Source organism: Muntiacus reevesi, chromosome 14 (assembly GCF_963930625.1).
Source record: "Muntiacus reevesi chromosome 14, mMunRee1.1, whole genome shotgun sequence".
NCBI lineage: Eukaryota > Metazoa > Chordata > Mammalia > Artiodactyla > Cervidae > Muntiacus > Muntiacus reevesi.
Genome location: NC_089262.1, coordinates 984669 through 998438, shown reverse-complemented (window position 1 = coordinate 998438; position 13770 = coordinate 984669). Strand labels below are relative to the sequence as shown.

Here is a 13770-nt window from a genome sequence, read left to right as displayed (position 1 = left end):
GGTTCCCCTCCTCGGGGGCCCTTCCAGGTGAGAGACGTGCTCCAGTCATCTGAAATCAAGGTGCACCCATCCCCAGTCGGGGCTCATGGAGCTCACTCCAATGCAGGGAGACCCGGAGACTCCTCCATCCCCACCCCACCCTCCGTGAGGCCCCAGGACCCTGACCTTTCCTCCTGACTCATCCCCACCCCCACACCCCCGACGTGCTCGCACAGACAGCTCCGACTGGGTGAGCCTGCTGAGCACCCGCGTGTCCGGGGCACACAAACCCTCACACCATCCTACCCCCCCGTGAGCCCACTGGCAGCTGACAGCCCGCTCCCCGCACCGCGGGCAGGGGCCTCCCCTCCCTCAGGGTGCCCAGCAGCCCTGACTCTGGAGCACTTACCGCCTCCAGCTTCCAGGGCTGAAGGGGACACGGGGCGCCCTTCTGGGAACTCGGCCCGTGTGGTCGCCGGTCCCTCCCCGGAAGCTTAAACCATCTTGCTTCCTCCAGACTCCAGCGCTTCGTTACCTCCTGCTTCATCGTCAGTACGCAGGACGATGAAGGAGCGTCCTTCCTCAGCAGCTTTGCTGGGCAGGTGCCCCCTCAGCTCAGGAAAACCCCCTCCCACGCCCGAGCCTCACCCTCCTCGCCCCCACCCCTTCTCCTTCACGTCCCCCCGTCACCTACCAAACCTCTGTTCTCTCCCCTCCTGATTTTATTTTTGTGGAACAATACATCGTAACCATTATTCTTTTAAATGCACACAGAATTCTTCAATCAGTCCGCGTGTGACTATTAACACCTTCAAAGGGTACTTAGCTTTGTGGGGTTTCAGACCAGGCCGCGGAGGAGCGGGTGGGGCAGAGTGCCAGGCAGAGCTGAGCCGGAGGGCTGGGCCGGGTGACTGAGAGGCGCGCTCTGCACGCTCGGGCCCTCCAGCACAGCCTTCTCCGGGCCCCGCCGCCGGCTCCGGTCACACGGCCGCCCTAGTGGTGCTGCTGCCGGAACTGCAGGCCGCAGTAGCCGCACGTCCCCGTCTTGGTGTCTTTGTCCTGAAAGATCCCAAGGGAGAGCCGCCCTGTTTCCATCTTCCACCTCCATTGTCAGTCCAGACGCAGGAGACATCCGACACTGAAACCAGGCCCTGGAACCACACTGCCTCCCGGGTGCCGCGGAGCCCGACGGCGGACACTGTGCCGCTCCCGGACTAGTCAGGGCCCCGGGCTCCCCGCTGTTCACAGTAGGCTCAGTCCCCACCCACCCTCCCTGCCCCGAGGCAGGCGGCGTCCTGGGCAGGGGCCTGGAGCGGGAGGGGCTGAGCAGAGGCCCCCTTCAGGGCTGGGGTCGAGCCAGGATGGATTAGCAGGGCCGCAGGGCCTGCCCTGCAGGAGGGAGCAGCCCACCCCCAAGCTCTGGCCTGTCCTGGAAGCTCTGTGCGTGGACGCCCTCTGCTCAACCCCAGTGGATGGCTCATGGGCCGGGCCGGGCCGAGCCGAGCGTGCGCGGCCAGCGGGGACAGAACAGGACAGGGACCGGGGCCGGTGGCCAAACAGCACGTTACCAGGTTTATGTACACTCTGGGGTGGCCCAGGGCCCCCCCGCCGCCGTCGCACGATATCACCCGACTCCCGACTTGGCTCACGGGCTGCTCCGCTATCAGATCAATGGCGAAGTTCTCGTTCACCTGCAACAAGACAGACAGGAGCGCTTGCACAGACATGCACAAACCCTCAACGCACTCGCGGAATTCCGGTCAGTGTAGACCACCCCCCGCAGGTACACACTGCACTGCCAGCAGAGGCGCCCTGCACCTTCTCATTTAAACATCAGGGCAGGCCTTCAAAACACAGATAATTACACACGTGCACACATACGTTTAACTCTTCATTTGCATGTAATTTCAAAATCACAGGAAAGCTCCGAGAAGTAGAGCTGCAGTGACTTCCTAACGGTCTTTACCTGGACTCAACCACTGTTAACATCCTGCCCCACCTTCTTCTCCTCACACACAGGTGCATACACACGCGCGTGCGCGCACACACACACACACACAGATGCCTTCCTCCTTCTGTCTTCAGGGAATGACCAGGAGCAGCAGCTGACCCCACAACCACTTCAATACGGGGACCTGGTTCTGAGCTAACAGCTGGTTTGGCCCCGAGCAGGAAGTGGGTTAGGGTTAGCTGCTCCACAGGGGCGTCAGGGGTGTGGGGGACAGGAGGGACGATGGCTCAGTAACTGCAAAGCACAACAGCAGAGCTGGACCCAGAGCTGCTCCAAGCCCACTGGTTTTCTCACTGTAGGGAATCACCTCGTGATTTTTAAGCTGGTGGAGAAACAGAAATGAGGCAGCATCTTTCCTCTCTCCTCAGGGGCCAGCGTCTCTTCATGCAGGACTCAGTCGGGAAGCCGAGAGAGCACCATCTAAGCTGACGGACCAGGAGCTGCTCACCCGCAGCAGCCAGAACCAGAGCCAGACCCGCCAGGCATGGCCTGGTGGAAGCCCTGCAGCGCACGCAGCAGCCTGCCCAACCTCTAGACTCAGATCGGATCCGATGGAGCTGCTGAGTCCCGCCCCAGCTGACACACTCAGGGTCGAACACTGCCAGACCACCTCTTGAAAGCCACCCATCTCTGCAGGCCCAAGGGTCATGGGGCCACACACAGTCAGCAGTGGGTCCCCGCTCCCTCCCCGGACGCCCCTGGACACAAGTGCACAGAAGAGGCACTCGGGCTGTAAGTGCGGCCCTCAGCAACTGCAATTCTGCTCCAGGAGGAACCAAGAGTCCGTTTACCACCACGGTGACAGATGCCCTGCCTGGGGGTCCCCGAGGCTCCCCGCCCTGCACACACAGAACCCCAGCCGCACCCCAGGGCCCAAGACTGCAGTGAGGAGAGGAGAACAACGATCCATCTTCACAACTGAAGGGGGAGGGGCGCGAAGCTTAGGTGTTAAAATCTAAGCCTGGGAAGAGCACCAGCCTCCTGGCCCAGGAGTCAGAAGGGGGAGCAGAGCCAACCCGCCCGCGGCCACCACGACAGAGCCCCCAGAGGAAGAGACACTCCTGACTCAAGAATGCGCTGTCAGCCTGGGCTGGGGCTTGCCTGAAGCCCCCAGGCTCCTCCTTCCAGAACAGGGGCATGGAGGGAGGAAGCACAGCTGGGTCACAGCACACGTGACACGCTGTCCCACTGCCGTCTGCGCCCCAGGCCCAGGGCCCCCCAGAAACGGAGGGCCACACGACGGCCACACTAACCACCTCCTGGGCCCAGCACACCTGCTGCCTGAGGCGGCCCATCACTCATGGGAAGGAAACACTGGCTTCTAACTCCACGTGCGTGACCACAGAGCAGTGAAAACAGGTCTGTCGCCACTGGGGACAGCTGGCCTCTCAGGCCCTCTGCCTCCCTGAGGTGACCCAGGACCATGGCAGGCGCCCCCTGTCCTCTCCTCTCCAGCAGGCCCGTCCCAGGCCAAGGGCTGGGGGTTCCTATGCAGACTCGCTGCAGCCACACGGGCCCGCTGGTCAAGACTGCCTGAGAGCCGCGCCTGGACGCAGCCCACCTCCCTGCGAAGGCGGCTCTACGGTCCAGTTCCTGCTCTCTTTGGTCCTCAGCCTAAGTGCAGACTCACTTTACTTCTAAAAGTACAACCAAACTCTGGAGACAGTAAGATGGGGGGCTGTCGGGTGCTGTGAGCGGGGTGGGGCGCACAGGAAGGGGGGGGGGGGCAGTGAAACACTCTGAGTGACCCTGCAGTTTGCATGTAAGACACTACGCATTTGTCCAGACCCACAATTTGTACTTCCCAGGTGGCTCAGCGGGTACGGGTAAAGAATCCACCTGCCAATGCAGACATGGGAGATGCAGGTTCAATCCCTGAGTTGGGAAGATCCCGTGGAGAAGGAAATAGCAACCTGCTCCAGTATTCTTGACTGAAAATCCCATAGACAGAGGAGTCTGGGGGGGCTGCAGTCCATAGGGTCGCAGAGCTGGACATGACTGAGCAACTAGGCCCAAGCCCAACAGAATGTACAACACAAAGAGAACCCAAAAGAAACCTAAGCTGCAGACTTGAGTGAATCACAAGGTTTCAATACTCTGCACGTGTTCAATCCTGTCACTTCTAACAACAGGAGCACACTCAGCCAAGAGGAGACCAGAGACTCCAGGAGGGGCGGGGGCAGGGCAGTACTGGGTGCTCAGTACTCTGTGCAGCCTTTCAGTAAACCCAAATCTTTTAAAACAAGCCTCTTGGAAACCAGAAAATGAGATTTAAATTCTACTAAACACTAAATCTTTGTTGCAAAAAGGAAACCCCGAGAGACTTGCTGCACATCTTACATGAACACAGGCCCCTGAACACTCTGGACCTTGGATAGGAATAGGCCCCAAGTCCCCAAGTAGGGCCCACACCGCCTGCACTTGCAGGAGGGTGCTCTACCACTGAGTCGCCTGGCAAGCCCTTCTTTTACCACATCTTTTCCTTACCTCTTTCTGACGACCCACAAATCGAACTTTCCTGTAGTCTTTATCATCATAAACCTGAAAAGAAAAGGAGTGATACTTACAGCCCAAGTCTGTACCTTTGTATCAATCACAGACATTACAAAAAAGGGGTTTTCTTCACATCAGGCGTGCATATGATCACACACTTGAGGAGCTGTGCCCCACGGACATTTCTCAGCGGGATTCCTAACATGACCACAGGCAGCACCCTGAGCTGGGAGAACCAGAGGAGAGCAGGCCCAGCGGACGGGACACGCTGACCTCCCATCTCACAGGCCGCAGGGCCTCCCTCCCCTCTGAACTTGACCGATGACCCTTCGACATCACAAGTACTTACTCCCTCATCTTTGGAATTAGGACTATCCCTAACGCTGAGTTTCAGTCGACAGCAGATCCTCAAGTTATTAAATACGGTATTTAACGTTACACAAACGTTAGAAGATTTGATCCACAAAATTTACGGTTTCTGACCCCGACGGAGGCCTCCCCAGAGTAACCAATGGGCTCCCCCGGGATGTCGGTCTAGTTTCGGAGCTCGCCGGAGCTCTGACGGGGAGACCACAGCGGCTGCAAACACCCAGCGCCTCAGCCCGGCTCTCACCTCAGCCCCTCGGTACCCAACCCCTGCGGATCCAGGACCCGGGGAACCAGGGGACCGCGACAGCAAAGACGGGCCCGAGGAGACAGGGGCCTGGGCCGTGGGAGGCGGAAACGGGGGCCTGCGTTGTCGGGCGACTGGACCGCGGGCACTAGACTTGGGCCCCAAGAGCACCCAGACGCTGGACGCGGGAGCTAGGGGCCGGACCGGGGCTCCGCCCGCCTGGGCGCCCCGAGGGGAGAGCGCTCTCTGCGCCGCGGCTGTTATACCTGGCCGGTGTGCGTGACCTTCTCCCCGGTCGGCGAGGTCCGTACCCCGAAGCACCTGGCGCCCCCGGGCAGGCTCCGCGTCACCGCGCCGCTCCGGGACAGAAGCCTGAGGAAGGTCACCGCCGCCGCCATCTTGCGGGCTGACCTTCGACCCCGCGCGCCGACGCGCCGACGCACGCGCACGGCATCCGCAGAGCCGGCTCCGCCCGGATACAGCTGGGCCGGGAAAGCGCGCATGCGCGGTGCGGACGGGGAGGGCAGCGGAGGAGGGGCTCCGCCAGGTAACGCGGGAAACTGAGCACCGGTAGCCCTGAGGCGAGGCTCCACCCACCAGGGGCAGGGCCGGGACGGTGGAAGCCGGATCGCTGTGTTTCCCTTCGACGGTAACGGGTAATCCTGGGCAGGTACAAGTCGAATGTCGGAGAAGGCTGGACAAGGGTCCTCGCTCGGAGGAAACTGGACGTCCACTCTGGCGGGCGGTGCAGCTTTCTTTGCGGTCCTGGGGTTTCCGCAGCAGAGCCCAATGAAACTGCCACTGAAGTGCAGCCCATGGCATCGCTCATGCCGGCCACCCCGAGAGGCCCGCCGCTCTGGAGCGCACCCGGGCAGGGCTCCGGCTCGCGATCCCGGGCCCAGCTTCCCCCCTGCCCCTCAGGGCCGCCCATGCAGAGACCCGACGGGAGGGTCAGCTCACATGGCCAGCCCCTGTGGGCCAGAGGCGGTGGGCGCACGGGGGCAATCCCAGAGGTGCGGTAGGGTTGCACACCCCACTCTCCAGGAGCTGAGGGCGCCCACAGCCTGGGCCCCAGGGAGGGGTGGCAGCGAGAGGCGACGGTGCTCAGAGTACCTCACATTGTCGGAAATGTGTCCACAGACCGATGCTCAAGAGGCAGGCGCGAGCGCACCTGGGCGGGGTGCAGAGCGCGCTGCTGGGCCAGCCGTGCGCGTGCGGCGCCGGCCGTGTCCTGCGTGCCTTCAAGTGCATGGCCAGTACGTGTGTCCACGGGGACACGGCCCAGAAAGACGGGCATGGCGAGTTCACTGTGGAATCTAAACAGTGCGTATATGAGTGTTCGCCAAATATGTCTTTCCACTTTTCTCTGTTTGGAAGCTTTCATGATAAGATGTTGGAGGACGTCAGTTTAACTAGTCAGTTAGGACCAGGGCCTAGTTCCACGCATTTCCCTGAACCTCGCCACATTTCTCCCAGGATATCTATTTAATAGAAGCAGGTGTTTTTTATAGATTTTGTTTTCAGGTTGGTATCTTTCTTTCTTTTTTTTTAAGTCTACTTCTCTTGCACTCTAGATACCTACTTTGTTCCCATTTTTGCATCCCTTCTCCCAGCGCCTCCCCCCGCCCCAATTCAGTTTAGCCGCTCAGTCGAGTCCAACTCTTTGTGGCCCCATGAACTGCAGCACTCCAGGCTTCCCTGTCTATCACCAACTCCTGGAGCTTACTCAAACTCATGTCCATCAAGTCAGTGATGCCATCCAACCATCCAACCATCTCATCCTCTGTTGTCCCCTTTTCCTCCCGCCTTCAGTCTTTCCCAGCATCAGGGTCTTTTCCAATGAGTCAGTTCTTTGCATCAGGTGGCCAAAGTATTGGAGTTTCAGCTTCACCGTCAGTCCTTTCAATGAATATTCAAGACTGATTTCCTTTAGGATAGGCTGGTTGGATCCCCTTGCTGTTCAGGGTACTCTCAAGAGTCTTCTCCAACACCACAGTTCAAAAGCATCAATTCTTCAGCACTCAGCTTTCTTCACCGTCCAACTCTCACAACCATACATGACTACTGGAAAAACCATAGCTTTGACTAGACGGACCTTTGTTGGCAAAGTAATGTCTCTGCTTTTTAATAAGCTTTCTAGGTTGGTCATAACTTTTCTTCCAAGGAGCAAGTGTCTTTTAATTTCATAGCTGCAATCACCATCTGCAGTGATTTTGGGGCCCCCCCCCAAAATAATATGTCACTGCTTCCACTGTTTCCCCATCTATTTGCCGTGAAGTGATGGGACCAGATGCCATGATCTTAGTTTTCTGAATGTTGAGTTTGAAGCCAACTTTTTCACTCTCCTCTTTGACTTTCATCAAGAGACTCTGTAGTTCGCTTTTCTGCCATAGTGTGATCTGCCTACCTGAGGTTATTGATATTTCTCCCAGCAATCTTGATTCCAGCTTTTGGAATCCAGTCCAGCATTTCTCATGGTGTACTCTGCATATAAGTTAAATAAGCAGGGTGACACTATCTATACACCCTTGACATACTCCTTTCCTGATTTGGAACCAGTCTGTTGTTCCATGTCCGGTTCTAACTGTTGCTTCTTGACCTGCATACAGATTTCTCAGGAGGTGTTATGCCCGATGTCCGAATCCCCGAGCGGGAAGAGAGAAGGCTTCCAAGGCAATGCAACTCGCAAAAAAAGGGAAGTTTATTACTGACTCGAGCCAGGGCCTTCTGCCCCTGCCATCACAGTGGTGCAGGGTCAGAAAAGCCCTGAGCCCAAGCTGTTACACAAATTTATAAGACATGCATAATCAATTAGTAGCTGGCTTAAGCGGATTGGTTACATGTTTACAAAGCAATTCTATTGGTACAGACTTTCACGGGCTTTCTCAAACCTGGGCTTTCGAGGGCTTTTCAGCTTTCCCTTTGTCTCTTACTGGGCGCATATTGATTGGCTGGCTTCAGGTTACCTGATGGGGGTAGGGAATCTTACCATTTCGGGGAAAGCTAAAACTTAGGTCCAGGCTGCCTGTCATGGAATTAACCCTGGCAGCCTCACAGGAGGCAGGTCAGGTGGTCTGATATTCCCATCTCTTGAAGAATTTTCCGTTTGTTGTGATCCACACAGTCAAAGGCTTTGGCATAGTCAATAAAGCAGAAACAGATGGTTTTTCTGGAGCTCTCTTGCTTTTTTGATGATCCAACGGATATTGGCAATTTGATCTCTGGTTCCTCTGCCTTTTCTAAATCCAGCTTGAACATCTGGAAGTTCATCGTTCATGTACTGTTGAAGCCTGGCTTGGAGAATTTTGAGAATTACTTTGAGCACTACCCCAGCAAGACAATAGGAGGGGCGAAACCACATCTAGAATCAAACCCCATACCCGCCGGAGATGCCCAGAGGGCTCACACATACCTTGTGCACACCAGGACCGAGAGCCCCCACAGAGACTGAGACAGAGCTGTGTGTGGGCGGCTCCTGAGGAGGTGCGGGTCAGCAGTGGACTTCTGCTGGGCCAGGAGCTCTGGGCGCAGCAGGTCTGGGTACGGTGGAAGCCCTCTTGGAGGAGGTGGCCATTAACCCACCATAGAGCCACCAGAACTAACACAGGACTGAGAAGGTAGACTCTTGGAGGCACAAACAGAACCTTGTGCACGCCAGGACCCAGGAGAAGGGAGCAGTGACCCCACAAGAGACTGACCCAGACTTGCACTTGTGAGCGTCCAGGAGTCTCCAGCAGAGGCGTGGGTCGGCGGTGGCCTGCTGTAGGGTTGGGAGCACTGAGTGTAGCAGTGCGTGCATGGGGCCTTTTGAAGGAGGCTGCCATTATCTTCAGTGCCTCCACCATAGTTTGGCCTCAGGTCAAACAACAGGAAGGGAACACAGCACCACCCATCAGAAGAAAATTGGATTAAAGATTTACTGAGCATGGCCCCGCCCATCATAACAAGACCTAGTTTTCCCCTCAGTCAGTCTCTCCCATCAAGAAGCTTCCATAAGCCTCATCCTTCTCCATCAGAGGGCTGACAGACTGAAAACCACAATCACAAAAACTAACGAATCTGATCACATGAACCACAGCCTTGTCTGACTCAATGAAACTAAGCCATGCCACGTAGGGCCACCCAAGAAGGACAGATGGGTCATGGTGGAGAGTTCTGACAAAACATGATCCACTGAAGAAGAGAATGGCAAACCATTTCAGTCGACTTACCTTAAGAACCCCATGAATAGTATGAAAAGTCCCCACCTGCCAGCCCCCCCCAAAACCTTTAGATGCCCTGTGGCCCACAAGGGGAAGGGAGTCCCCAGGAAAAGGATGCAGGTGCTCGGTTTGATACCAGGGTCGGGAATATTCTATGGAGGGATGCTGGCAACCCACTCCAGTATTCCTGCCTGGAGAATCCCATGGACAGAGGAGCCTGGAGGGCTACAGTTCATGGGGTCGCACAGAGTCAGGCAGGACTTGAGGGACTTGAGCGCACACGCGGGGAACGGGAAGGCCGCGTTGTAAGGGATAAGAGAAAGGCAGGCCACGGGGGGAGGGAGGAACCCAAAGACCTTCGGCCCCGCACCGACTTGGCTCCGCCCCTGTGTCCGGCCCCGCTGGGACCGCCACGTGACCCCCGCCGCCATCTTCCTTCCTGGCGGACATTCCGAGCGGCGGCGTCCCCGTCCCACTGCGCAGGCGCGGCCCAGGGCGCAGGCGCACGGGCTGGGGACGCGCGCCACAGCCGAGCCGGGCGCGCTCTCTCCAGGTGGGTCCCGGGGGTCCTGCGGGGCTCGGGAGGCGGCAGAAGTTCGAAGCTGCTGAAGGGCGCGTGTCGGGACCCGTGGCACCGATTTCCCCCGCTGCGCCGCGGGCGCGGGCCGGGCACCGTCCGGGACCCCGCGCCTGTGCCCTGTGACCCCGGGCCGGGCCGCCCGGGGGGAGCGTGGACGCGGGCCTCGTGCGGCCCCGCGGCCGGGGATCCCGGCCTCGGTGCCGGGGTCAGAGGGGGACCCCGTGCGTGTGGCCGCGCTCGTGTCCTCCCGGGACACGCTGCCTGCCGGGCCCCGTGTCCCGAGCGCAGGGGCGCGGGGAGGGCGGTTTTCTCGGGGCGCGAGCCACCGGCCACTGTGACAGCTTCTTCTCTCCGTCCCCAGGTCCAGCCACGACATGGCCACCGCCCTCCTAAGGAGAGTGGCCTCCGCCGTGGGCCCGCTGCTGCAGCTGGGGGGCCGCCCGCTTTCCGCGCTCGCGCCTGCACCCCCGCGCGCTGGTCCTGCCGCCCGCGCGCCCCCCGGCCTGGTCGCCGCGCTCCTCGCCGCGCGCCCGGTGCTCGGCCTGCAGCCCGCCCTGGGCTTCAAGACCAAGGGCGTCCTCAAGAAGCGCTGCAAGGGCTGCTATCTGGTGAAGAGGCGCGGGCGCTGGTTCGTCTACTGCAAGACCAACCCGAAGCACAAGCAGAGGCAGATGTAGAAGCCCTGCCCGTGAGCCGGGGCTGCCGCACTGGGAGGACGATGGCCCGTGAACACCCTGCAGCCTTCCAGCGCGCTGACTCCCTGCGCCCTGGCCTGCAGCTCACCTCCTTGTGGCCCCGGATCCGGCCAAACCAGAGCCCCACCCAGAGTCGGGCCCCTCTCACCTCCGGTGTGAACTCAGCCATGTTGGTGCTCGGGTGGGCGGACGGGCGGGCGTCGGGTGGACGGAAAGCTGGCTTTGTCCGTCGTCAGAGGGCAGGTTCTTCCGAGGCTGCCGTTTCTGTTCAGCCACACCCGTGCTGCAGCCTGTGAATTCAGACTCCTGTTCTCAGCATTCCTGCCTCCAGGGTGAGCAGGGAAGGGCTGGGTAGCCGGCTGTAAATCAGGGAACACTGAACTCGTTTATATGTATATAAATGTATTTTGGACACTGATTAAATGCGTTTGTCATCGTTGGTCTGAGACTGGAAGTATGTGTGCATACATGTGTCCGTGTATGTGTGGGTGCTGTGTGCATTGTATGCTTGGGTGCGTGAGTGTTTGTGCACATGTGTGTGCAGTGGGTGTGAGCTGAGTCGCAAAACTGCTGCTGTGGACTCCACAGAGTGTGACCTGGAGCCAGTGTGCAGTGTCACCCATCACAGGTTACAGCGGATGAATGTTTTGGAGTCACCCTTCTTGGAGTCACTCACGTCTATTTAAAGGTCAGAGCATGACCAAATCCTCTGGTAACTCTTCTTCCCAGTACCCGATGGACCAGAACTTAGAGCCCCGGATCACAGCACAACAGAAAGATCAGCTGAGGTCAGGAGGCAGAAATCCGTGAAGATCTTTCAAGCGCAGTGTGGACGCCGGGGGTCACGAGGAAAGACAGCAGGCTTTCCCTGCAGGTGAACTCCACACCTGGGCACGGAGGGCGCCAGCCCCGGAGGCCAAGTGGCCTGCTGGAATCAACTGTTTCTCGCCTGCTCTGCTTCCCCAACACCCCTCCGTCTGCTCCATGAAGTCCAGGAGTTGATGACTTCATGATTGGGACCTATATCAGCACTGCCCTCGGATGGAAAGAGCATCAGATCCCCCAGGCTGGCGTGACCTCGCCTCCCTCCTGCTGCAGAGAGGCCACCCCAGGCCCGGCTCTCAGTCCCCAAGGGAAGCCAGTTCCGGCCCCGAGGTTCCAAGTCCCAGGCACAGGGTCCCACGTCTCCGGGGTGGCTCCCTCCATGTTGAGCTCGCAGTCCTGCCCGTCTTCCTTCTTCCCCTCTGAGAAGGGCAACCTTGGGGGGTCCAGGGTTTTCTTATGCTACCAGCCAGGAGCCTCCCCAGAAGGTGTGGACACGTCCCTCTTGCTGCCCTCAGCCACCCAGGGCAAGGGGTGCTGTCACACATCCTATGGAACAAGGCGGGGGCCGCATGCGTGAGGGCCACACGTCAGGTGAAGGTCTCAGGTGCCAAAAAGAGCGTCCCTGAGGAAGGGTCACACGAGCTGACAAAAATGGGTGGAAGGCATGAATAGGCACGTATCCAGGTGACCCCATAGAGACGTGGTTGTCTCGTCAGTAATCAGGAAGTGAGACGAACATGGAGTGCATGTCTGCCCATCAGATTTGCAGACGTTAAGAAGCATGTTATCCAGGTGGAACGCTGGCCTCGAACAGAGCTTCCTATAAACTGCAGGTGGCGGTGTCTGCAGACACCAGGCAACTCTTACGTGTAAAACACAGATTCTTTCTGACGGCGCTCTGGGCGTCATCTCAGTGAGATACTTGCACACGCAGGAATCCATAGGGCAGCGCTTGTCAGGGCAGAAAACAAGTCAAACGCTCTGCCAGGGGTGGGTTGCCAAACCGATGATGACACGGTCCCGGGAGGGTAGGGCCCGGGGCCCTGAGATAAATGATGACTCTCTGAGCCATGACAGACGCCAGCCGCGACAAGTTTCTGAGTATTAAGTATATAAAGAAAATTGGACATCGGGATACAAAGTGTGTTTTCATTTATGTAAAAAACCCTTACAAATCTTTAACTATACAGGTTTTCCAAGTAAAAATATTTGGGAACTGGTGTAAAAAAGGTTCTGGGGCAATGCACACCAAAACAGCAGTTATCTGCAGTTCTCGGGGGAGGGTGGGATGGGATGGGATGGGAATGAAGGTTTACTTTTTGGTATAGGATTTTTTGAGGAATTAGGTTCGTATCTTACTTTAATAAGTGATATCTAGGAGGAAAGTGTAAACATTTGTGAACAATCTGCTTACTGAAAAGAATGAGCCAGAAAGATGGGGAAAGAAAAAATGACCCTCGGCCCCTGCAGGCCCCTCCTGTCCCCAGCCACCCGCCCGGGGCGGGGGCGTCTGTCAGGGTCGACGTGTGTGCGGGCTGATGCCATGACGGCCCCGAGTCGGAGCTCCCAGGTCTCCCTGAAGCAGGATGACAGCCAGCCCTCCACGCGGGGCCTGCCGCTTCCCTCCCCTCACTGTCGGACCAGGACCCACTCACCTTTTCAGTCTTCACCTGACATCCGTGAGCCACTGCACAGAGCCGACCTGAAGTTGCAGGCGCCTGCTTGTATTCAAGACTTTCCAACCTCGGCCTCCTTGGAGGGCTGTGGGATCCCCGGACCATAAGCCCCAGAATCCACTAGATGTTGGAACCCAGTATAATTTATTCTGAGCATTTCTTTCTTCCTTTTTTTGTTGAGGCATATGACATTATATTAGTTTCACATGTACAACATCAAGATTCAATATTTGTGTATATTGCAGAACAGTCACCACAATAGCCTAGTTAACACAGTCACCACACGTAGTTACAGAGATTTTTTCCTTGTCCTGAGAACTTCTAAGATCTAATCTTCAGCAACTTTCAATTGGAACTTTGTACCTTTTCTTTTGGGGCTTCCCTGGTAGCTCAGGCTGTAAATCATCTGCCTGCAATGCAGGAGACCTGGGTTCGATCCTTTGTTTGGGAAGATCCCCTGGAGGAGGGCACGGCAACCCACTCCAGCATTCTTGCCTGGAGAATCCCAGGGACAGAGGAGCCTGGCGGGCTTCAGTCCATGGGGTCGCAAGAGTCAGACATGACTGAGCGACTTTCACTTCACTTCATTGTTTATCAAGTGATCTTCTTGACTAGAAGTCAAGATAATTTAGGTGCAAAAGTGGAAGTGTCACTTCCCTGGGCTGCTGTAACAAACTCTCAGCCTTGGTGGCTTCA

The 13770-nt window shown here is 57.7% G+C and overlaps 2 protein-coding genes across 2 annotated transcripts; one reads left to right on the top strand and one right to left on the bottom strand.

Moving 5' to 3' along the window:
* Positions 1-683: 683 nt before the first annotated feature.
* NDUFS6 (NADH:ubiquinone oxidoreductase subunit S6) lies at positions 684-5561 on the bottom strand. The gene is made up of 4 exons (XM_065905506.1): positions 5363-5561; positions 4478-4531; positions 1548-1670; positions 684-1038 (listed from the first exon to the last, which is right to left on the bottom strand). The coding sequence occupies exons 1-4, from the start codon at positions 5492-5494 to the stop codon at positions 973-975; spliced, it is 375 nt and encodes a 124-aa protein (XP_065761578.1). The 5' UTR covers positions 5495-5561; the 3' UTR covers positions 684-972.
* A 2927-nt stretch (positions 5562-8488) lies between these two features.
* MRPL36 (mitochondrial ribosomal protein L36) lies at positions 8489-11006 on the top strand. The gene is made up of 2 exons (XM_065905331.1): positions 8489-9851; positions 10240-11006. The coding sequence occupies exons 1-2, from the start codon at positions 9370-9372 to the stop codon at positions 10553-10555; spliced, it is 798 nt and encodes a 265-aa protein (XP_065761403.1). The 5' UTR covers positions 8489-9369; the 3' UTR covers positions 10556-11006.
* The last annotated feature ends 2764 nt before the right edge of the window (positions 11007-13770 follow it).